At 43.5% G+C, this 22,521-nt stretch overlaps 1 protein-coding gene and 1 pseudogene across 1 annotated transcript; one reads left to right on the top strand and one right to left on the bottom strand.

The window, feature by feature from the left end:
• Positions 1–1,526: 1,526 nt before the first annotated feature.
• On the bottom strand, positions 1,527–2,165 carry LOC115513648 (tubulin beta-4B chain-like). Its single transcript, XM_030314943.1, has 2 exons — positions 2,018–2,165; positions 1,527–1,662 (listed from the first exon to the last, which is right to left on the bottom strand). The coding sequence occupies exons 1-2, from the start codon at positions 2,148–2,150 to the stop codon at positions 1,544–1,546; spliced, it is 252 nt and encodes an 83-aa protein (XP_030170803.1). The 5' UTR covers positions 2,151–2,165; the 3' UTR covers positions 1,527–1,543.
• Positions 2,166–18,632: 16,467 nt separating this feature from the next.
• Positions 18,633–22,264, top strand: LOC115514875 (annotated as a pseudogene).
• The last annotated feature ends 257 nt before the right edge of the window (positions 22,265–22,521 follow it).

Genomic DNA, 22,521 nt, shown 5'->3' with positions numbered 1-22,521 from the left:
TCTAGGATCAGAGAATGGCCTCTGATCAACAGCCAGCAAGCAAACAGGAACCTCAGACCCATGAGTGTGAGGAACTGACTTTTGCCAATCACCCAAGGCCATGGAAGAGGGCCATGGGTTCTAGATGGAGCTGCCCAGGATGTCAGTTGAGGACATGAGCAGAGACCCATGACTTTTGCCCCCAGAAACTATAAGATGATTATGATGCTTTAAGCCACTGAGTTTGTGGTAACCTATCCCACAGCAATAAAAAACGACAGGATCTCCGCTTTGGTGAGTGTCTTAGGTCAGTCCCCATAAGCCAACCTGAGACAAGGTTCTGAGTGAAGTTTACTAGGGAGGTGGTTCCAGGAAGCAGCAAGAGGGTAGTGAGGAACTGAACCAGGAAAGGGAAGTCCCCAAGCTGCATTTGCAAGCAGGTTACTGGGGTGGGCACAGGGCTCCACACTGGGGGATCTGTAAGGGACCAGAATTGTCACACCAAGAGCCAGGAAAGCTGGCCTATTTTGCCTCTGGTCTGTCCTTTAACAGTCCTCCTTCCAAAGGGGCATTGTGGGCAGGACATGCAGTAGGGGTTCTGGGAAGAATGAGGGTCACAGGAACATGGCCTGGTACCAACAGTGTCTGCTACAAAGTTCCTTAGAAAGTTCCTTCCTATCTATTGATACATACCATTTAGCCATTGGTTCAGGTTTGGTTTGTCAGCTAAAGATGTGTATCTTCTCCACACTTTTCAGATACCCGCAGTTTTCATACTCCTAAGGTATTGCCTCACTGGCTAAACATTTCAAGTTTCTTCCTGGACTCCCTCCCCGCAGCCCCATGAAACAGGATTTTGAGTTCAGAACGAGTTCGATTGTTCTTGACTATGAGCTATGAATGCAGCTCGGACCACATCAGCTTCTGGGCAGCCTCATCATACTGGTGACTCATATGAAGCTGTCCTGGTTCTTTGCGGAGTTGCTAAGATCTCACTCTTCCTGTTCCTCTGCTGTTAGTATTTGGATTGTAGGGAAGGACATTTCATCTGCGGGTGATCCTGGGCACCATTAGGGGATGATAAAGGCACCATGTTCATGACCAGTTTGTACAGGTCTGCATTCAGTATTTAATGTACTTAATGTAGGTACAATCAATAAACAGGCAAGGGCAAGGGTACAATATGATCCAAAAAGAAGATGGGCTCCAAGCTGCTGTCTCCACTTCTGGTCACAACCTGTGCCTTTGGCCTCTGGCTTCCTGAAGTGGTTACCTGCTGTCTCGGGCCCTCTGACATCACCGGCAGCCTGTCAACCTTCCTGTTGGAAGGTTCATCACTGCTCAGTATTCTTTACTGCCACGGGCTGCTCTGTAGTAGGAGCACCATAGAAGCCCTCTGCAGGCTGACAGCTCTTTGAGCTGCCCAGAGAGGGGCCAGAGAAGTGGCCAGGACCCAAGGCTGTCCATGGACACACAATCTCCACCTTAGCATTCAGCACCAAGAACGATGATTTCCACAGTGTTGAGAAAGGAGACTCACTGAGCCATTTGCCATGGATCAGGACTACATACCGAACACGAAGTTGTCTGGCCTGAAGATCTGGCCGAATGGTCCAGACCTGACCGAGTCCATGGTGCCTGGCTCCAGATCCACCAGGATGGCCCGAGGTACGTATTTGTTACCTGCGGGGAACAGAGCCGGACTTAGACCTGCAGTGGGCAAGGGAATCACAGGCAAGACTGTGCTCTATGTGCCTTTCACGGCAGAATCATTAGAGAAAATTCTAGCATCTGAGGCAAAAGTGAGCAGAGGTGCTTTTCTGCTTTAAAAGAGATGATGGCATGCTTAGTCATGGCAAACATGCAGGAGTCGTAAGGAACTATGAAGTGTATTTTTGCCAGTTGACATTTAAAATGAATGCAAGAAGCATGTCTTTGGCATTTGTATGTTCCTAGCACATTCCGTCTGCCACGGTATGCAAAGCAAGGTTGACTGGGCAAAAAAACAAAACCAAACAAAAAACACCGAAATAATCACCAGCAGCTTCGTTGTAGTACACATTGATTCTCTCCAGCTGCAAGTCACTGTCTCCATGGTAACTGCCAGTGGGGTCGATCCCATGCTCATCACTGATGACCTCCCAAAACTGGGGAGAAAAAAAAAACCACATGATGGCCTAGCATCCTAAATATCAAGAAGGATGGCCCTTTTCTCCCTGTCATGTCCTTGGAACAGTGGCCATTGTGGTCAGACAGTGGAGGAGTCCTATAGGCACAAGCCCCTGTTCCTCCAGCAGCTGCTGCAGAGGGGCTTGGAAATCTGCAGAGCATCGGCCATATTATGGCGACAGACTGCAAAGCCGGGAAGGGCACTGAACCAGGAGGGTGAGCCCAGCAGATCCCCTTCTAGGGAAAGCTGTGGATGCTGGGGAGGCCATCACCCCCAGGCAGGGCTGAATGTCACAGCATCCCAGCTGATGGACGGGTCCTGCCAGCCAGGACCAAGGACCACTTGGACCCCGCCCTGAGAGACTGCCTCCAGGGATCAATGTCTCCTGGCGCAAACCCCACCCAGCCCTCCAGGCAGCACAGTTTTCTACCACTGACATCCTGTGGCCTGTCGCCCCTGCCCCCAGCAGGGGATGGTTGGGGAAGGGCAGGCAGGAGGAATCTGGGAGCCCGATTGGGGACAGTGGCCAGAGCAGGGCACGCTGAGGGCACAGGCTCCATTGTGAATTTGCAGCAGGAAAGGGGGCGGGGAGGTTGGGGTGGGCAATATGGCGGTTCTGAAAGAGACCACGTCCTTGTCCAGGCGCCCGCCCACACCCTTGCACCACGCTGGCTCCTGCCTCGCCCACTGCGGTGGGAAGTCCCAGCCCCAGGACGGTCACCTGCCGCCTTCCAGACAGGAAGTCAGACTCTGACATTATGTATCATCACGTCCAGATGGTGCTCACATTAGGGAAATTATCTAACATTCTGATCTCAGAAAGTTGCAAGCATCCAATGTCCATCAGAACAGACTTGTCTTTTATAGGGGGGAGGTGGGCAGAATCAGCAGGGACTATGTAGGTGAGGAGGGAAGATGGTGGGGCTGCAGGTGTAAAATCAGGTTGTGCAGTGGGGAATACTTTTCTCCAAAGTCAGCAGATTCTCACACTGAACTGTTCAGGAGGTCGGTGTTCACCAGTGTGCTTGTTTAAACTTGGCGCAAGCCAAATTTATGGGTCGTAGGTAGGGGAAAGCCTACATAAGTTTGGGTGAAGCAAAGTAGAGGGTAAGAAGTGGAAAATTGTGAACACTTGGTCATTTACTCCTTTTATTCATGCATACAATCTGCTCTGGGGGATGGAATAACAGTCATTGTGAGGTTGGTGTTGGTTCAGTTGGTTGTCAGAGGTGGGCTGGCTTCCATGTTCTTGTTGGCTCAGAAAGACTAGCTGTTATCATCTGCTGGGCATGTCCTAAGACTGACAGGTGTCAGAGGGTCTTTGAGATCAGGGGTGTCACAGAGGTATACTTTGGAATACACTAAAAGAATAATTATTAAGGATTACGTTAGGGAGTACAACCACAATTTGAAATTTGAAGGGAGTTAGCTAAGAAGGCTCTGAGATGTTGGACTTGAAGCATACTTAATGGCAGAAGGAAGATGACAGTGGCAATTTGGTGGATTTCTGGGTGTGTAGTGAATATTTCTGGTGGTGGCATAGACGTTATGGGAATACATGCCCAGTAGTACTTCTGACCACTGCCCAGGCACACTTTTGGCAAGCCAGAATCCTGTCCAATGCCAGACAATTGTTAAGGACTATTCACTGGAGTTTCCCCTGGTTCTCTGGTGATGATGTTGGTGTCTTTGGTAAGATTGTCCATAGTTCTGGTCATTTCCTGAAGCAGAACATGGAACATGTAGGAGTTCTGGCACACTTGTCATTGGCCCACACAGCTGCAGCTCCAGGTGCAAAAATCTTCCCTGTGTGATCTGCTGTGACAGTCAAGCCTTCTGAGAGTCCTTCAATCCCCTAGACTCTTGTTCTAAGGCTTCTTCATAACCTGGCAAGGAAGGAAGGTAAAGCCTCTTTGTCTGGGACTGGGATTCCACATCTAGGCTCGTAGATATAACATGCTTTTGTAAACCTTTTTGATCAATTAGTGCCTCAAGAACTGAAATCAAAATTTTATGGTGATGAAAGCAGGCAGTCTAGCTAAAGATTTGATATGGGTTAATAAGATTAGCTCAATAACAGGATCTATTCCAATTATGGGCATTCTTTTCTTCCTTCCTCCCTCCCTTCTTTCTTCCTTTCCCTTTCTTCCTTTCTCTTTCTTTCTTTCTTTCTTTCTCTCTCTAATTCTTCCTTTCTTTCTTTCATTCTTCCTTTCTTCCTTTCTGCCTTGCACCTCCCCATAGGAGACACTTGTAGAACCAAGAGGTCATATCCACCCAAAGCTTGTACCCCTCTTTTGGATCATGTCCCAAATCCCAGAATGTCTGAAATTCCTGCCCAAATTGCTCTGAGCCCACTTGTAGTACATGTATAAGTCTCTCTCCCTTTGTCTCCCTGAGGGCAGTCCATGCCTTCAGTGTGCACCCCTAGGACCAAGGGGAGACTGCATGTAAAAAGGGGATGATGGGGTTTGGATGTGTGGGCTGGGACATCCACATGCACATGAGGCACAATAAAAACTCTGAACACCGAGGCTCAGGTGAACTTCTCTAGTGGGAAGTACCCCTTGCATATTGTTGCACATCAATGCAGTGAGAATGACATGTCCTCATTCCATAGAAGGACAACAGTAACTCTGTGTATAGTTCTCCTCTGGACTCTTCCCTTTGTGCTCTTCTCTTGCTTAATTTTAATCTGTATCTTTTATAGACTTTCCCTTTAAAAACAAATCTCTAACTGTGCGTATAACAGCTTTCAGTGAATTCTGTGAGTCCTCCTAGTGAATAATCAAACCTAAGGGTAATCTTGGAGACTGTTGACCTTGCAGCTCGTGTCAGAAGGAAGGATGTTTTTGGAGACTGTTCCCTCTGACTTCACAGTTGGCCCAAATGCTTCCCTGTTTGTGTCAGAAGTGGGATTCACTAGCCTGACCCTGACTCATGGAAACATTGTTCAAGAAAGAAGAATGAATGGGTGGGGGGTGGTGAGGCTTTGATTCCTGGGTGGCCACAGGGTCACCTAGGATACAGAACTGGAGCTGTGCCACAATTTGTTACTGGAGGTAAAAGTTACCAAAAGAATTTAGAAATTTGGCTCCAGCTCCTGGAGGAGTTGTCTCACTGGATGCATAAGGAAGTGCAAAGTAACAAGAAACAAGCAAATATCACTCCCTTGGTTGTTGTTATCTGTAATAACCAAAATGAAAGGTAGAGTGTTGGGATGGATCTTGAGGCTGAGCCAAACTTTGGAATCAGTCTGTTCTGTCTGTCACCAAAGGAAATAGTTAAACTGAAGCCACAGATAGTTAAGATTTGCAAGATAATGGGGGGAAAAGACAAAAGGGAGAGTCTAGAGACCCATCCCAGGAAGATAGAAACCTTTAAACAGTTACTGGATAAATAAAGCAGACATAGAAGGGACCAAAATAAAGGTCTTACTGCAGCAATCTCAGAAACTGGACAGACTGATGAGAGCCACTGCAGGACCCCACACTGAAAGGCCTTACACAAATCTGCTTTATTCACCCTAGTTTGAAAGAATTTCAAAAGTTGGTTGGCAAAGATGAAAATGGGAAAACCTCCCTAGAATTGCTTGAGGTGATGGTTCCACAACCTAATCAAGTTAATGATTGGCCAAAGGGCCCAAGGGTTTGTGCACATGAGTGGGTAAAATAGCTGAGGAGTCTAAGAATGATGTTTCTGGGACTCCTTGACATGGGAGCCCTGTGCGCCATGATGCCAATGCTTGAAAGTAAAGTTCTGACAGTGGTTACAGTTAGATTGGGTGGATGAGAATGAAATAGTGGGATTCAGGTGAAAAGTTGGATGAAATGTTTGAACAGACTATGAGAAGTGGTTGTGTCTCTGTTACCTGAATATATTATGGGGGTGAATATTGTGTCTAATTGAGGCATGCTTCCCCTACCTAGTATCATCATACAGAAGTCATGTAAAGCCTCCTTTCAGCCATTATTAATTAGACAGCTAAATGGGAGTCAAAAACATTGCCTGAGCCCACACAGATTGTTAATTCGACTGGGGTGCTGGTACAGACAGATTATCTGTACAATAACCCTATGTTGGGTGCAGACTGGAGCTAATGGCAAAAGCCTACGAGTACCACCCAGCAATGACCACTGGGATTTCCATTTGAAAATTCCAGAACATTCCCATTTGAAAGACAATTACTAGCTTGCTATTTGACATGAGTTGAAATTGTTCCTATGACTGAAAGACATAGAATAATATTGAAATACCTATAATGTCTTGGATAATGTCCTAAAAATATTATAATGGGGAGGGGAGTGCTCAGAAGAGTTCCATAATAAAAAAGAAATTATTTATATAGGAAATGGTGCTAAGGGAAAACAAGGAGATATATTCCTGAGCAGGGAGCTCCTTTTTCTCTGGGTCTGACTTTGGAACCACCTGAGGCGCTGCTAGCCCCTATGTCTATTTGAGTAGACATTGACCACTCTCTATTGACCAACTCTCTATTGACCAACAAAAAGCCTCTTGGTTTATGGGTAAGAATTCCAAAGTGAACAGTTCCAAGTCATTCTTATTGAAGAAAATAAAAACAATTCAGCTCAGTGGGCTGGAATGCCTGCTATTTGCCTCTGTGTTTGGGTTTTTACTGACTCATGGTGGTGGCCAATGGCCGGGCTGTGGGGTCAGGCAGATAGACAATGGAAAGCTGGCCTATTAAAGAGATATCCATATGGGGTACAGCCTTATGAAAATCATTATGGGAATTTTTATTATTTTAAAACTTTATTATTATTTATTTATTATTTATTATGATTTTATTATAATTATTATAGTAATAATAATTATTATTACTAATTTTGTTGTAAGACTAAGTAGTCTTCATGCCTAGTGTGGAGCCCAGCGCAGGGCTTGAGCTCATGACCCTGAAATCAAGACCTGAGCTGAGATCAAGAGTCAGACACTTAACCAACTGAGACACCCAGGCACAACAAGAGGTACATTAAAGTAGGACATGTCAATGCCTATGAGAAGAACCTCCTCCTGGTATCAGGAAGTAGCTGGAATTGGCCAGTGGCAATCCTTGTGCACTCACTTGAGGTGGCCTCCTGTGTTGTCCTATAGCAATTCAGAGATGGGCTAAATTTAGACATATTCCTCCTGCACCCTATGAAGCACAAAATACCAACTGTACAGTCTGCCCACAAGAAAGAGAGAGGCTGCAGATGGCTCTGGGGCAGTCTCCAAGGGGAAGGCCATGCACATAGCTGTCAAATCGAGCTGATGCTCCTAGAGATTACAACTAGGTTCCTGCCATAGTAGACACTTGCTCTGGATTGGGTTTTGCATACCTAGTGATAGAGGTGAATGTTCAAAATACTATGAAAGGACTGAACTAGAAGATATTGTACCAAGTTGTGCCATCAAGTCACATGTCTTCAGCTCAAGGAACATACTTTGATCCTGATAGTTTGATAGATAACTGGAACAGTCAATGATTAAGGCATGAAGGGCTGGCTTACATGCCTTCATGAGTATGTGCTCACACTCAACATAAAGAGGGCCAATGAAGTGTACCCATCAGGTAGATTTCTCCATTTTTCTATGAGATCTGGGGAATGAGATAGGAGGGGATGCTATTACTCTACTATTCTTCCCCATATAACCTCAACTTTCTTTTTTCCTACCTAATACAGTGGTACTGGGAACAGAGCAACAACCACAGGTGCCAGTAGGAGGGATGATCCCTAAGCAAGAAACTGTCACCATAATTCTGAATCTTATGTCAGAATTACTAAGGGTCTGATGGAGTGGGTGGTGCCTTTATCTCATCTTGCAATACTGAGGTTAACAGTGAATGCAGCTACACTATCTAGAGGTCAAGAAAGTCCACTATTTCTGTACACATGTAACCCTATCTTACATGAATGAGAGAGTATTGAGGGAGAGGTACTTGCTAGACTAGTATTGCTGCTGGCAATCTAGACCAATACAGTAGCCAAACATAACATCCTTTCCAAAAAAGAAGGTGGAAATGCTTGGTAAAATTAAAATGGTAAATGTGGAGAAGGAGGAATGGTGAGGATAAAAGGTGAGGATAGAAGGAATGAATAAATGGTTTACACAATGAAGGAAATGCACTATTATATTGGGGCCTTAAGAGAGACTCGGAAAAGAGATGGTATTGTCTCTTAGCCCAATTACACCAGATGCCTGAAAGGGTGGAGCCATACACTTTGGTGGACTACTCTTGCCTTTGGAACCTTGACACAGTCAAATGGAAGCCTACAAACTGAGTGACATGACTCAGAAATCATAAGATTCGATGATGGACTGGACTAATTGATAATGACTCAGTGGGGCTCTGGTAATATGGCAGATCTTTTGACTCTTATTTTTCAGGTTGCTGTGCAACCTGATATGGTGATATGGTGTAACACTGGCCTTGTTGATCAGAGTTAACCACCTTAAGTAAACAGGTCTTATGGTAATACTGATATTGATAATCAAATATATTGAGAAATTGAATTAAGTCCTCATCAGGATTAATAAAATGACTGGCTTGAGGAACAACTGGATTTAACTAACCATCACCTAATTTTTATGCTAAACAGTTCTGTACAAGATTGTCATAAAGTACAAATAGCATACATTGAGAAGGGAAAAGAGTAATCAACCCAGTACAATAATATGAACATGTATGTCATGGCTTTATAGGGTGAGTTACTATTGCTTTGTGTAGTAAATACTATATTAATTATAGATGCCCAGACAAAGGTAATTGTTTTGCTGTAACAGAGTCTTGGCCAAAAGCTTGGGGGTGACCTGTATAGTGAAAACTTATTCTTATCCAAAGGGAAGTCTGGCCTTTGCTCTTGGCTCCTGGGAAGTAATTTCTAGGGCCCTGGAATGTCTCATAGGAGCGTTTTTATTTGCTTGAGGGCTTTAGCCACCAGACAGTCTGTCAATGTGCTTTATGATAAGGGCTTTGGTACTGGTTTAGATCTCCCAGGAACTAGAGACTGAAGGTATCAGAAGGGGCTGGAGACTAAATGTTGGCCATGTGAGGAGTATGTGTCCCTGATGGCAGGAGATAAAAGCCCCAATAAAAATTCTGGACCCCACAGGCTCAGGTGAACTTCTTTGGTTGTGTGTGTTTCATACACATATCCTAGGGATTAACAATGTCCTTGATTCCATGGGGACAAGATGACTGGAATCTCTACATCTGGACCCTTTAGGACTCTTCCCCAAGTGTTTCCTGTCTTGGCTGATTTAAAAAAATATATTTTTTAATGTTTATTTATTTTTGAGAGAGAGACGGACAGAGCGTGAGTGGGGGAGGGACAGAGACAGAAGGAGACACAGAATCTGAAGCAGGCTCCAGGCTCTGAGCTGTCAGCACAGAGCCTGATAGCTTGATGCAGGGCTCGAAACCACGAACCGTGAGATCATGACCTGAGCCAAAGGCAGACACTTAAACTGTCTAGGCTGATTTTAACCTATATGCTTTCTCCATAACAAACCATAACCATGAACATAACAGCTTTCAGTGAGTTCTGTGAATCCTTCTGGCAAATTACTAAAACGGAGTGTGTTTCTGGGGGCCCCTTGAACTGGCACTTGTTGTTAGAAGTGAGGGTAGTCTCCTGTGTGAACACCTTATGTCCTCTAAAACTTCATAGTTGGCCATACTTTATTCAGGGGACTAAATGAATATTTACATTATGAATGCTCAAAACTCCAGCCTTCTACTCATCAGTTGGAATGCTGGCAGCCAGACAGAAGAAGCAGGGTATTGGTGGGGATAATCTGAGCCATATGATCATTTTAAGAAGAAAGACGTAATAATAATGATTATATATGCTATCTTTTGCTGCATAAAGATCCACCACCAAATTTCGTGGGTTAAGACAAAATATTTACTACTAATTATAGGCTTGAGGGTTGGCTGAGTGGTTTTGTTATGGGCCAGTTCATTTAGGGCTTGATGTTCTAGGGTAGCTTCACTCACATGTCTATTGGCTGGCAGGCTTATTGGTCTAGTGAGGGACTCACTGTCATGTTTGGCAGTTGGCTTGATGTCAGCTGGAAAAACCATGTGTCTTTCATCATCCATCAGGTTGATCCTGCTTGTTTATGTGGTGGCAAAATGGTCCCCAGTGGCAGGAGAGGGCAAGCCCCAATCCACAAGTCCTTTTCCTACCCTTCCTTGTATCACACTTGTTAATGTCCCGTTGGCAAAAGCAAATCATGTGGCCAAATCCAGATTCAAGAGGTGGAGAAATAGACTCCACTTCTTGATTGGTGGAGTAGCAAAATTATATGGTAAAGGAGTGTGTATCAGTCAGTTTCTCTAGAAACAGAACCAAGAAAGCCTGAAATCTGCAGGGCTGGCCCACATGCTGGAAACTCAGGCAGGGTTTCTATGTGACAGTCTGGAAGGGATTCATCTCTGGGAAACCTCAGTTTTTGTTCTTAAGGACTTCAACCATTGGATGAGGCTCATCCATATTATAAAGGGTAATCTGTTAATAAAACGGTAAGTTGGTTGAAATGTGAATCATGTCTACAAAATACCTTCACAGCAACATCTCGACTATTGTTTGCCTGAACAGCTGGGTTCCATAGTTCAGCTAAGTTGACACACAAAATTTCACCATCAAAGAGCAAATATTCAGCTGTTGTCCAATTTGTACACTGCCACTGACAGTTCTCCAAGCAAACAACAGGACAGATCACCCATAATTCACCTAATGAATCTTATGCTCAAAACGCTCTACGCATGGGCTCGGAGGTCCCGATTAGCTTCTTAGTGACTCTGTCTTAAAAATGAGCACACAGGGGGTCTGGGTGGCTCAGTCAGTTAAGCATACAATTCTTGATTTCAGCTCAGGTCATGATCTCGCTGTTCATGAGCTTAAGCCTCATGTTGGGCTCTGTGTTGACAGTGAGGAGCCTGCTTGCAATTCTCTCTCTCTCTCTCTCTCTCTCTCTCTCTCTGCCCCTCCCCTGCTTGTGCTCTCTGTCTATGAAAAAAAAATTAAATAAACTTTTAAAAAATGAGCATACAACTAAAGATTACCAGATACTTATAAAAAGCTTCTATCATGAAAGACAGAGGCTCAAACAAGTAAACAAGGATTAAAAAGAAAGAAAGAAACATGGAGAAAATTACGAAGGGAAAAGAAAACATCTTTTAAAAGTTTCATGAATCTCCTCAGAGAAGGGATGATATAGTGTATCCATGAAATAAGAATAGAACACATATAAGGTAAAATTAAAGAATTGAGAAAAATTCTTAAAAATTAGAAAATATAAGAACATAATTGAAAACTCAGTTGAGACCCTGGAAGGTATAAGTCAAGCAAATCTAAAAGGGGTAGGGGTATGGAAAATAGGAAAGAATTTGCTGAAAAAAATTAGAGGGCTAGCCAGAGGCCCAACATCAGATGAATAGCAACTCCACAGAGAAGCAACTGAAGAAAAAAAAAAAAAACTGGGGAGAAATATGATCGTATAAATATGTGAAGAAAATGACAGAAGAATGTGAGTTTCCAGATATAATTCTGTATGGTAGAGTCTATCACCTCCTTACAATCTGGATACATGATCCAGTTACTTGAAAATTACTTGTCTCCCAACGGTCCCTCGGGAAACAGACTTGGAGAGATTTGTCCAAGAAGCATATTGGAGTCCCAGGGGATGCCCTGGAGATGATCCTTCAGGGATGTCCCAAATTGAGGCAAGGGGGCTAAACCTTCATGCCCTCTTCAACATGCAACATGTCCCTGAGGAAGGGACCATGCGTGTGGGTGAGGCATCTTTCTAGCTGAAGGCACTTGAAGACAGGGGCTCAGCTAAGTTTCCACTGGTGACCAACTTCCAGGAGCCTCGGAGTCCTGAAGGGGGAATTCGTTTCCTTAATTCAATTGGAAACGTCTAGTTTTAACTCCTTTGAAGTCCTTAAGGCCCACATGGTCCGCAACCTCTAATTACACTGCGTTGCTTGGATGGTGGTCTGCCTGCCAGGAGAGGGTGCTGTGGGCGGCCTGTACCAGGAGGCGAGGAGGCCCATCCCTGGCAGGGGTGCTAACACGGGGAGGGGCCACGGCCTGGGGTGGGAATGTGAAGTCTTTCCAATTCTAAGGAGCAGCATCAAAAGGCCCATTGTTGTTGCTTGGTCAGTACTATGGGTTTTATCGCTAATAATGCTGCCATTTCGCCATTGATATTATGTCCAACTCCTCCAGCCATCTCTCATTTGGTCTGAATTCATGCAGAGCAAAAAAAAGGGAGTGCTATTTATGAGGCTTATCAAACCCCTACTAATTGCAGCTGTATTGGCTTAAGGAGCATCTAAAACATTACATTTTCAAACTTTCAAATTAATAAAGGCAATAAACTAGAAGTATTTGCATTTCAAATGATCTTTCAATTTACAAAAGATTTACCACCTAACACCAAAACTAAACTTTCTTATCAAGTGTTAAGTATCATTCCAGTTATAGAAACTGAATTAATGTCTCGTTCGTTACCAAAACTGTTTCTATATCAGATCTCTATCCCATTTATTCAGTGGTGCCTATTCAGTGCAACATGTTTGTGAGGTGAGTGGGAAAGAAGGGAGATCCACGCTGAGCTCCTTCTGGGTTCTAGTGTCAGTTCAGGCACTTACACACACACACACACACACACACACACGCACATGCACACATGAGGTAGGGATGATCTCCTCCTGGTGCAGGATGAAACTGTTCAGAGGGGTTAAGAAAATGGCCTGGCATCGTGTCATGCCAGTAGAAAATTCAGCAGTTGCATCTCCTGCCGCCTGACAGCACATTTTCTGGAGTTTCACATCCACAGTTGCCTAGGTAACCACTACACAGCCTCCAGGACTGTCTGCATGAAAGGGAAAAAGGGGGGGAGGGAGCCATCTACTCTTCCCTTCACTTCCTGCATCAACAATGCTGCAGCCCTTTGTCAGGGTGTTAATGTGGCGAAAACAGAAAGCCCAAAAGCCTGCCCATGGGATTACACTTCAATGAGATATTTCTACTCACTGAAGGACCAGATTCACTGAGAATCTTGCCTGCCAGAGCATTGAGCCTGTTTCTATTTTTATTCACTCCTAGGCTTTTTCCTTTTCTCTTGGGCTTTTTGTCCCTCCAGCAAGTTCCCCTTCCTAGTGGGCAGGAGTAGGGAGTACTCCTTATTCAAATAAGCCCATGCCCTTGAGAAATGCCTGCATCTCTCTGCCATGGGCAAAGAGCTCTGCAGAGTCCTCCCTGTTCTCTGGACCTGCAAGTGACCAGGACAAGAGCCAGGGCTGGCAAATGTGTGTGTCACCTGACCCATTCATCCTCGCACGGAATCTTTGCTAATTGTGTTCAGTCCTGTCACGGTCATTGCAGATGGCCACTGGGACTTGAAGAGTTTTTTTCTCCCTGCCCCGCTACAAGAGACAGGCTTAGGCTGAGAGATTAAATAAGCAAGGGGAATGAGAGCTGAAGCAGTTCACTTCACCACCGTCAACAATTTGGTCTTCATCGGTCCAAGGCATTCCTTTCACTAAGAAGATGAAACGCACCTTGCTTTTATGAGCAACTCTCTTTTGACATAAATATTAATGAAATTTAAGTCATGGGTGTTGCTGCTAAAAGCCATTTTGTTTTAGTAGCGTTGTGCTCAAAAACAAGTTGGAAATGTCTATGGCCAGTCCTATTACATATGATTAACATCTTCACTTGCCATTTGAAATATCAATGGACAGCTACTGAATGGCCACAGGTCAAGGTCAAGAGGCATCAGCCTGGCTGCAGGTCTAGCCCACAGGGATAGGGAACAGTGAGCTCAATTATAGGGGTGTGGGAAGGCATCAGCATCCAGAGGTCTGTGCTGGTGGATGGAGGTGACTGACATAGGCTCTGGGCAGTCCAACATAGTCTCTGCTCCAAGTCAGACTTCTAGGTTTGGACAGGCAGGGGACAGGGCTGGGACAAGGCTCAGTGCCCAGGCAGCAAGGCCTGCAGGAAGATGGGCTGAGCCAACTCACGATCCTGGGATGTTGTGGCTGGCATTTGGATATTAGGTGACACTAATGAATTAATGATAAGTTTCTTGGTGGTAGTAATGGCCTTGTAGTTATATAAGAGAATGTTTTTGGGGTGCCTGAGTGGCTCAGTTGATTGAGCGTCCGACTTAGGCCCAGGTCATGACCTCACAGTTCATGAGTTCAAACCCCGCATTGGGCTCTGTGCTGCCTGCTTCAGATTCTGTGTCTCCCTCTCTCTCTCTGCCCCTCCCCTGCTCTCTCTCTCTCTCTCAAAAAATAAACTTTAAAAAAAAATTATTTAAAAAAAAAGAGAACGTCTTTGTCCTTAGGAGGGGTATCCTGAAACTTTTAGGGGTGAATTTTTATGATGTCTATAATCTACTTTCAAATAATTCAGAAAAATATATATATAAATGTATATCTATACACAAGCAAAAGCCAGAAAATGGGCAAAACATGAAAAACTGTTGAAATTAGAAGAAGGGTATACAAGAGTTGACTGTGCTATTCTTTCAACTTGGTAGTTTTAAGTGATATTTCTTAAACAAATTTTTTAAAAGTTTTTTTTTAAAGGGTTAATGATTAGTTCTAGGCCTGAAACATAAAACAATTTTTTTTAATACCAGGTGGTACCTTTAGTTAATGTTTTGCTGACTTCCTCTTTATAGATGCGGTGTAGTCCACAAAGGATAGAATAAGCTAAAACTGTTACCTTTAAATCCACCAGTTAAAAATGTGTTTCATAAAGCAGACTGGTGAGTTCTATTTTTATCTGGTGTTTTCTTGTTCTCACATTTTCAATGCTTAATTGTTTTTCTCATTCAGAAGAACGTTTTATCTGACTACCCATCCTGTGGCAGGAAGTAGAAGGGAGTGCTGTCTGGAGATTAAACCACAAAAGTGGACAGAAAGTCTTCCAGACCCCTGCCATGGTTCTGCTTTTATAGTCCTGAGGAAATAACTCGATCAACCAAAACACACAGAGCTGCCACATATCAGTCCACTTGTTCATAATTAGTGAGATCATTTAAAAAAAAATGGGCATTCCTATTTTGATGCTTGTGCAAATATAACATGAATGCAAGGCTCAAATGGGTAAATGCATGAAAATCACATGATGATATCTATCTCCCTTCCTAGACTGTAATATCCTTAAGAGCAGGAACAATGTCTCTCTTATTTACATTTGTACCTGCATTGCCTAGCATCATAAATATTTTTTTAAAATGTTCATTTATCATTATTTTGAGAGAGAGAGAGAGAGAGAGAGAGAGAGAGCATGAGCAGGGGAAGAGCAGAGAGAGAGGAAGACACAGAATCCAAAGAAGTCCCCAAGCTCTGATGTGGGACTTACACCTGTGAACTGTGAGATCATGACCTGAGCAGAAGTTGGACACTTAACCAAATGAGCCACCTAGGCACCCCTATATTTCTTGAATAAATGAGTAAATAAATAAATTAATTTAAAATGTAGAATAAAGAGAGGTGATGATATTTGAATTTCACAACAGCCAAGGACTGTGAAAATCCATAATACAAGTGTTCTTATGTTTTATCATGTTTGTAGGCTAAATATAGCAGACTGATAACCAATGCTTAATGACACAGCATGATAAATATGTAAAATATCTGTGTAGTTAAACAATGATTAAAGCTAATATTAAAAAAGCAAATAACTGCTATGTTAGAGAAGTGGGATTTCAGGGAATCTTCTTTATCCTGTGTACCATTTTTTTAAAAAGTTGTTTTATATATTATTTATTTTTGAGAAAGAAAGCATGCAAGCAGGGGAGGGGCAGAGAGAGAGAGGGAGAATATCAAGCAGGATCTGCACTGTCAGTGCAGGGTCAGACGTGAGGCTCAAACTCACGAAACTGAGATCATGACCTGAGCCAATGTCAAGAGTTGGATGCTTAACCTACTGAGCCGCCCAGGCGCCCACCAGTTTGTTTTTAATCAAAGTAATTTATAGATGGATATTACCCTTGCAGGCAAGCAAACCAAAGCTGTTTAATATATATAAGAAAATTGCACAACACGGAAAATTACTTGCCTGTTATGAGGAATGTAGATTCAAAGAAGTATATGATTATTTTTATTAGAATATTGCGAAAGAGAAGAGAGATTTGGGAAGTAACAAAATCCTGAATCACGCAGAGCCTAGTGCCCTGGCCTTGTTTCCAGAAGCCAGTCAACAGAGCTGAGTGGAAGGCATAGCAGGGAAGTGTATATATGAAAACAAAATGGAATTTCCATGGTAAACAGCATCAACATACAAAAAGGGCAGAAAGTCAACTTGAAATGGAGCAATATGTCTTGTAAGTGGTCTATTTAGTCCTTGACAAATGGTTAAGTCTACTCACTTTGAAGATAAAAGTAGGGGCACCTGGGTGGCTCAGTCATTTGAGCATCTAACTTTTTATTTCGGCTCAGGTCATGATCTCAGGGTCATGGGATCAAGCCCCGAGTTGGGTTGTGTGCTGGGCATGGAGCCCGCTTGGAATTCTCTCTCAGTCTTCCTCGCCCTCTGCCCCATCCTCATTCTCTCTCTCTCCCTCTCTCTCAAAAAAAAAAAAAAAAAAAAGGTAAAAGTAGCAGCACCCATTTCTGTGCACATAGGTTTGTCTGCAGATTCTAAACTGTAATGTTAACTGCCCTGAATTCAAAAGCACTGTGGGGGATTCAAAAATAGTGCCCCCAATAACATCTGAATGATGCTTTTCCTCACTGATGATTAAGAAACAGAAATGGGGGTGTCTGGGTGGCTCAGCCAGTTAAGCATCTGACTCTTGACTTTGGCTCATGTCATGATCTCATGGTTTGTGAGTTCGAGCTCTGCATCAGGTTCTGCCCTGACAGCGCAGACCCTGCTTGGGATTCTCTCTCTCTCTCTCTCTCTGCCCCTCCTGCACACACACTCTCTCTCAAAATAAATAAATAAACTAAAAAAAAAAGAAGTAAAATGATAGTGGGATATTTCTCTTCATCAGGTTGGCAAAATCTTTGAGTCTGATGATGTCCATTGTTAGGAAATATGAATTTTTAGTGCTTAAACAAAGGCATATAAAAATTTTTAAGTCCTCCTAAAATTGATCTTAATTTCTATCTCAAGAGCCCCTATTCTGTTTGGCAGAAATGACAATGCCAATGTAGTCAATGTAGATTAATACTTATCAATTTAGGAGACCCTCAGTCAACTCAGAGTTTTCACCCTCTCCCTCTGCTCCCTGAGGTTGGTTCTAAGCAGTAGGAGGCAGATGTGATGCTGGCACAGGGACCTTATCAGACAGGGGTGTCCTGTTCACTGTCCTCCTATATGCTCACACATTTTCAGACACCCGCATTCCCCTGTAGTCTGACATTCTAAAGTTCATGCTGACTTATCCTGCCTTGTCCTATTGTGATAGTTACTTTTATGTGTCATCTTGACTGGACCATGGGGTGTCCAGATATTTGGCTAAACATCATTTCTGTGAGGGTGTTTCTGGATGAGATTAGCATTTGAATCAGTAGACTGAGTAGAACAGTTGCTCTTCTCAGTGTGGGCAGGCGTTATCCAATCCACTGGAGGCCTGAATTAGAACAAAGAGGTGGAAGAGGGGGGAATTTGCTGTCTGCCAGACTGTTTGGGCCGGGACATCCACCTTCTGTTCTCAGACTTGGACTCACACTAACAGTTCTCTGGATTCTCAGGCCTATAAACTCAGCCTCTAACTACACCTGAATGTCCAGCTTGCAGAAACCAGACCACAGAACTTCTCAGTCTCCATAATCATGAGAGCCAATTTCTTATAATAAATGTCTTTATATATATATCCTATTGGTTCTGTCTCTCTAGAGAATCCTGACTAATATGCCCCTTGTCTAGATAATGAAGACTCTTTGGTTACCTCCGTTCTTCCCAGTGAAAACGTGAAACTTTCTGAAGCTCTCTGGAAATGTTCCAGGGCGCTGTGAGGCTCCCAGCAGGCTCAGGACCTCTCAGTCTGGACATGCAACTTGCTATTTCCATTCTACTGCCCGCACACCAAACTGGCGGGAAGGAATGCGGTTGGGTTTGATTTGCCATTTCCCACAATCCAAAATAGAAACTTAGTGTGCATATTTCTGGCTTGAGAAACCACCCAGGAATGTATCACCTAGAATGCTTTTGGCTGCAAGGAACAGAAGATCCAACGGAAAATGCCTTTAACAATAAGAAATGTTTGACCTCATATAACAAAAATATTACAGTAGTAGTTCTCAAAATGTGATCTAGTGACCCCTGAAGGTCCCTAAAACCCTTTCAGGGCCTTGGCATGATGAAAAACATCCATCCCAAGTGCAGGATAGACCGATGGATTTTAATTTGTAATAAAGCAGAAGTCAACAGTTGTTTACAAAAAGTTTATTTCAAAAAAGTTTATGTAAATAAAGTTTTATTGGAACACAACCATACTCATGTGTTCACATATCATCAATGGCTGCTGTCGAGCTACACTGGCCGACCTCAGCAGCTGTAACGGAAACTTCAAGGCCTGCAGAGTGGAAAATATTGACTGTCTGACCCTGTACAGTAAAAATGTCCTGAGTCCTGTAACAGAGTATAAGTATTTTTGGAGATCCTTTCAGAGCCCACATTATAAATAACCTGTAAATAACTGCAACTTGTTAAGTTTTTGGTGTCTGCTAAAGAAGAATATCCACAATTCTCTCAACACGAATAAAAATATTCCTGCCTTTTTCCACTACATATCTGAGTGTGGCCAGATTTGTTTGTTTGTTTGTTTTTTCAACCAAAACAACAGATAAGAGGAAAATGAATTCAAAAGAAGTTATGAAAATCCAGCTGTCTGGTATTAAGCCAGACATTAAAGGGATTTGCAAAAACAATGTAAAACAATGTCACTGGTATCCCTAAGTTATTTTTTGTTTTATAAGACATTATTTTTCATAAAAATGTTAGTTGTGGTAATATGTCATCGGTTTTAGATTCTATAATAGATTAATTATCTACTTAAACACTTTTTTATGTTTATTTTTGAGAGAAAGAGAGAAAAAGAGAGACAGACTGTGAGCCGGGGAGGGGCAGAGAGAGAGGGAGACACAGAATCCAAGCAGGCTCCAGGCTCTGAGCTGTCAGCACAGAGCCCAATGTGGACCACGAGATCATGACCTGAGCTGAAGCCAGACACTCAACCAGCTGGGCCACCCAGGTGTCCCAATTATGTATTTAAAGTAATAATAAATACATGTTTTGTGATGTTCTCAATTTCAATTAATAATATGGTAAACATTGATAGCTATAACTCACATATACAAAAGTTCATTGGGATCTTCAATAATTATTTTTTCTTTAATTTTTTTTAAATGTCTACTTATTAAAAAATTTTTTTAATGTTTATTTATTTTTGAGACTCAGAGAGACACAGCATGAGCAGGGGAGGAATAGAGAGAGGGGGGTACACAGAATCCAAAGCAGGCTCCAGGATCTGAGCTGTCAGCACAGAGCCCTACGTGGCGCTCAAACTCACAAACTGCGAGATCATGGCCTGAGCAAAAGTAGGACGCTCACTGACTCAACCACCCAGGCACCCCTATTTACTTATTTTTGAGAGACAGAGAGTGCACAAGCAGGGGGAGGGACAGAGAGACAAAGAAGAGAAAGAGGGAGACAGAAAATCCAAAGCAGGCTCTGTACTGCCAGCTGAGAGCTCAATGTGGGGCTCAAACTCATGAGCCGTGATGTCATAACCTGAGCCAAAGTTGGATGCTTAACTGACTGAGCCACCCGGGTATCTTCAATAATTGTTAAGACTGTAAAGGGGCCCTGAGACTAAGTGTTTGAGAATGGCTAGTTTAAAGCTAGGACAGATTCAGGGTTGGTCATCTCACTGATGTTATCACAGACCTAGGTGTTTTCTAGAACTGTTATTGTCAACATCCTGTTGGCCTTCCCCTTAGATCAGCTTCTCTCATGGGTGCTGCTGCAACCCTTTGTGGCATCACATGTCTTCAGAGGCAGAAAAGGTACTATTTATTTTTACCCATTTATTTTCTAAGAGTGAGGAAAACCTCTCTTAGCACCAGTATACTGGTTTTGTATTTGTATTTTTTTAAAACCACATAATAACCCCCTCCAAACCTCATTAAAAGAGTATATAGGAAGTAAATTGATTCCAGACCAATTCTTGTGCCATAAACAATGAGAGCACTGGACAGGATATAAGAAACCACTGTTTCCAGTCCTCAGAAAACACACACCTTTTGAAAAAAGGGGAAATGAGCTGAATCCTACAATCACTTGTGCTTTCTGCCTGAAGAACCTTCTAAACCATGGTGCAGAGAGAAGGAATCCAAGCAGAGCACAGCAGTCTTGCTGAGCTGAGAAGACAGAGACAGACGTTTGGAACGCTGAGGGAGGCTGAGGTTGCAAAGCAACGCAAGGAAATAGCTCCATAAATCTGCATGACACTTTTGAAGGTTCTGGCTGAAGGCTAGCTTCTGTGATATACAGGGGAGATTCCACAAGGCCAAGCAAAGAACAGCTACCAGAGAAAAAAGAAACGATTTAGTAATTATAGCTTGCATGGCACTGGAGACATTTGAGTTCTGACCAGCCACATGGAGATATGTCGATGAACACCCAGGATATTCAGTAGAAATCCCAGAAAGGTCACACCTGAGGAACAGAACTTAAGTAGCACTAAAGTAAAGGCTACTCCAGATTCACCCAACAGAGCTTAGAAACAAGCCTGGGAAGGACCCTGCCGATCTGCAAGTAAGAGAACTACCTGCAAGAAGGAAGCCCAGCACTCTGTCAAAGAGGACAACAAAATCCAAATGCTCGAAAATGAAACATTTGCAATATCCTAAATTCAATCAAAAGATAGTAGACATGAAAAGAAGTATGAAAATGTGACCCATATTTCGGGGGTGCGGAGATCAAGGCAATAGAAAGAGAGCCAGAAATGACAGATTTTTTAAATGTCAGGATCAGACAAGGATTTAAAAACAGCTTTTATGAATATATTGAAGGATTTAAGTGGGAGGCGGAGCAGGGCTTGGGGAGGAGGACACGCTGGGCTGAGAGAACTGTCTGGGAGCAGTTCTGACGGAGGTGGGCGAGCAGCCCGCGGAGGGGGCGGGGCCGGGCGGGGCCCGCCGGGGTAGCCGCCGGCCTGTGAGCTGTGCGTCGCTCATCGCTCATGGAGCGCTTTGTGCTGCAGGTGCACGTGTCCACGTGTCGCTGCCTGGCCACCGTGGGATGCCTTCCACCGAGGCTTCTTCCTCTTCAGCTACCAGAGCCACCAGGCTAAGACGGCTGTGAGTTTTTAGGAACCAGGAAAAAGGAGTATTACTCCTATGAGACACCTCCTGAGGATCCGCCCCACAGACAGGAGAATCCTTGTGCCTCCAGCTGGAGTCTGGTGCTCCCCTCTTCAGGGCCTGCGGCTATCTGGGCCCCCAGACCTGCTCCAGATGTCCCAAAGCACATTACCGCTTTGGATAGTTGAGTTCCAGACTCCCACTTCCTCTTTTAAGGATTTGAAATTGTAATAGAAACAGAAGATGGCATTACACCTGAAGTCGTGGGAAAGGATGATGTTGCACAGACCATAGGAAGCGTGGGTGAAGCGCACGAGAAAGAATTGGATTCCACAGCAAAACATGAGTCCAGGGAAGATAAAATCTTCCAGAAGTTTAAACCTACCATAGCTTTTGAATCTGGACAAGATTCTCAGAGATTGGCGGAAGTGTTGTCCTGATCTGGATTCCTGGTGAAAATATCCCCCCAGAAAAGGGTATTCCAGATTGCCCCTGTAGTGCCAAGAGAGTATTTGAATTCCAGGCCATGCCTCAGCAGCTCAGTTACCTTGAGGCAGACATACTAGGCAGAAGTGTTGACTAGGCCGCCCGGCTGGCCTCCCTGGTGCTCAAAGCTGTAGACTGAGCTCTGGATACACAGAAGAATTTGTATGAAGCAAGATGTAACAGATACACCTCATAGACATCGTTGTAAAGCCTTAAAAATGCTGCTAATCTCTCAGACCTTGCAGTTCTGTGTCTTGGACTTTATCCTAAGGAAATAATTATACCAGAGACACTAGTACAAAAATGTTATTTTAGGCATTGCTTACAATGTCCAACAAAAATGTCCAGTGACAGGGAATTAAATAAATTTTGGTACATCCATGCAGCGCAAGACTATGCAGTCTTAACAGTACAGACCTATATGGACACCAAACAAGATCTGGATCTAAACTGATCTAAACTGATCCATACCAAGGGGCCATTATAAATGGTATTCACAGTATGATCATATTTTCATCAAAATATTTGTACATGT

This window comes from Lynx canadensis, chromosome B2, assembly GCF_007474595.2.
Source record: "Lynx canadensis isolate LIC74 chromosome B2, mLynCan4.pri.v2, whole genome shotgun sequence".
Lineage (NCBI taxonomy): Eukaryota > Metazoa > Chordata > Mammalia > Carnivora > Felidae > Lynx > Lynx canadensis.
This window is presented reverse-complemented; position numbering and strand designations above follow the sequence as displayed.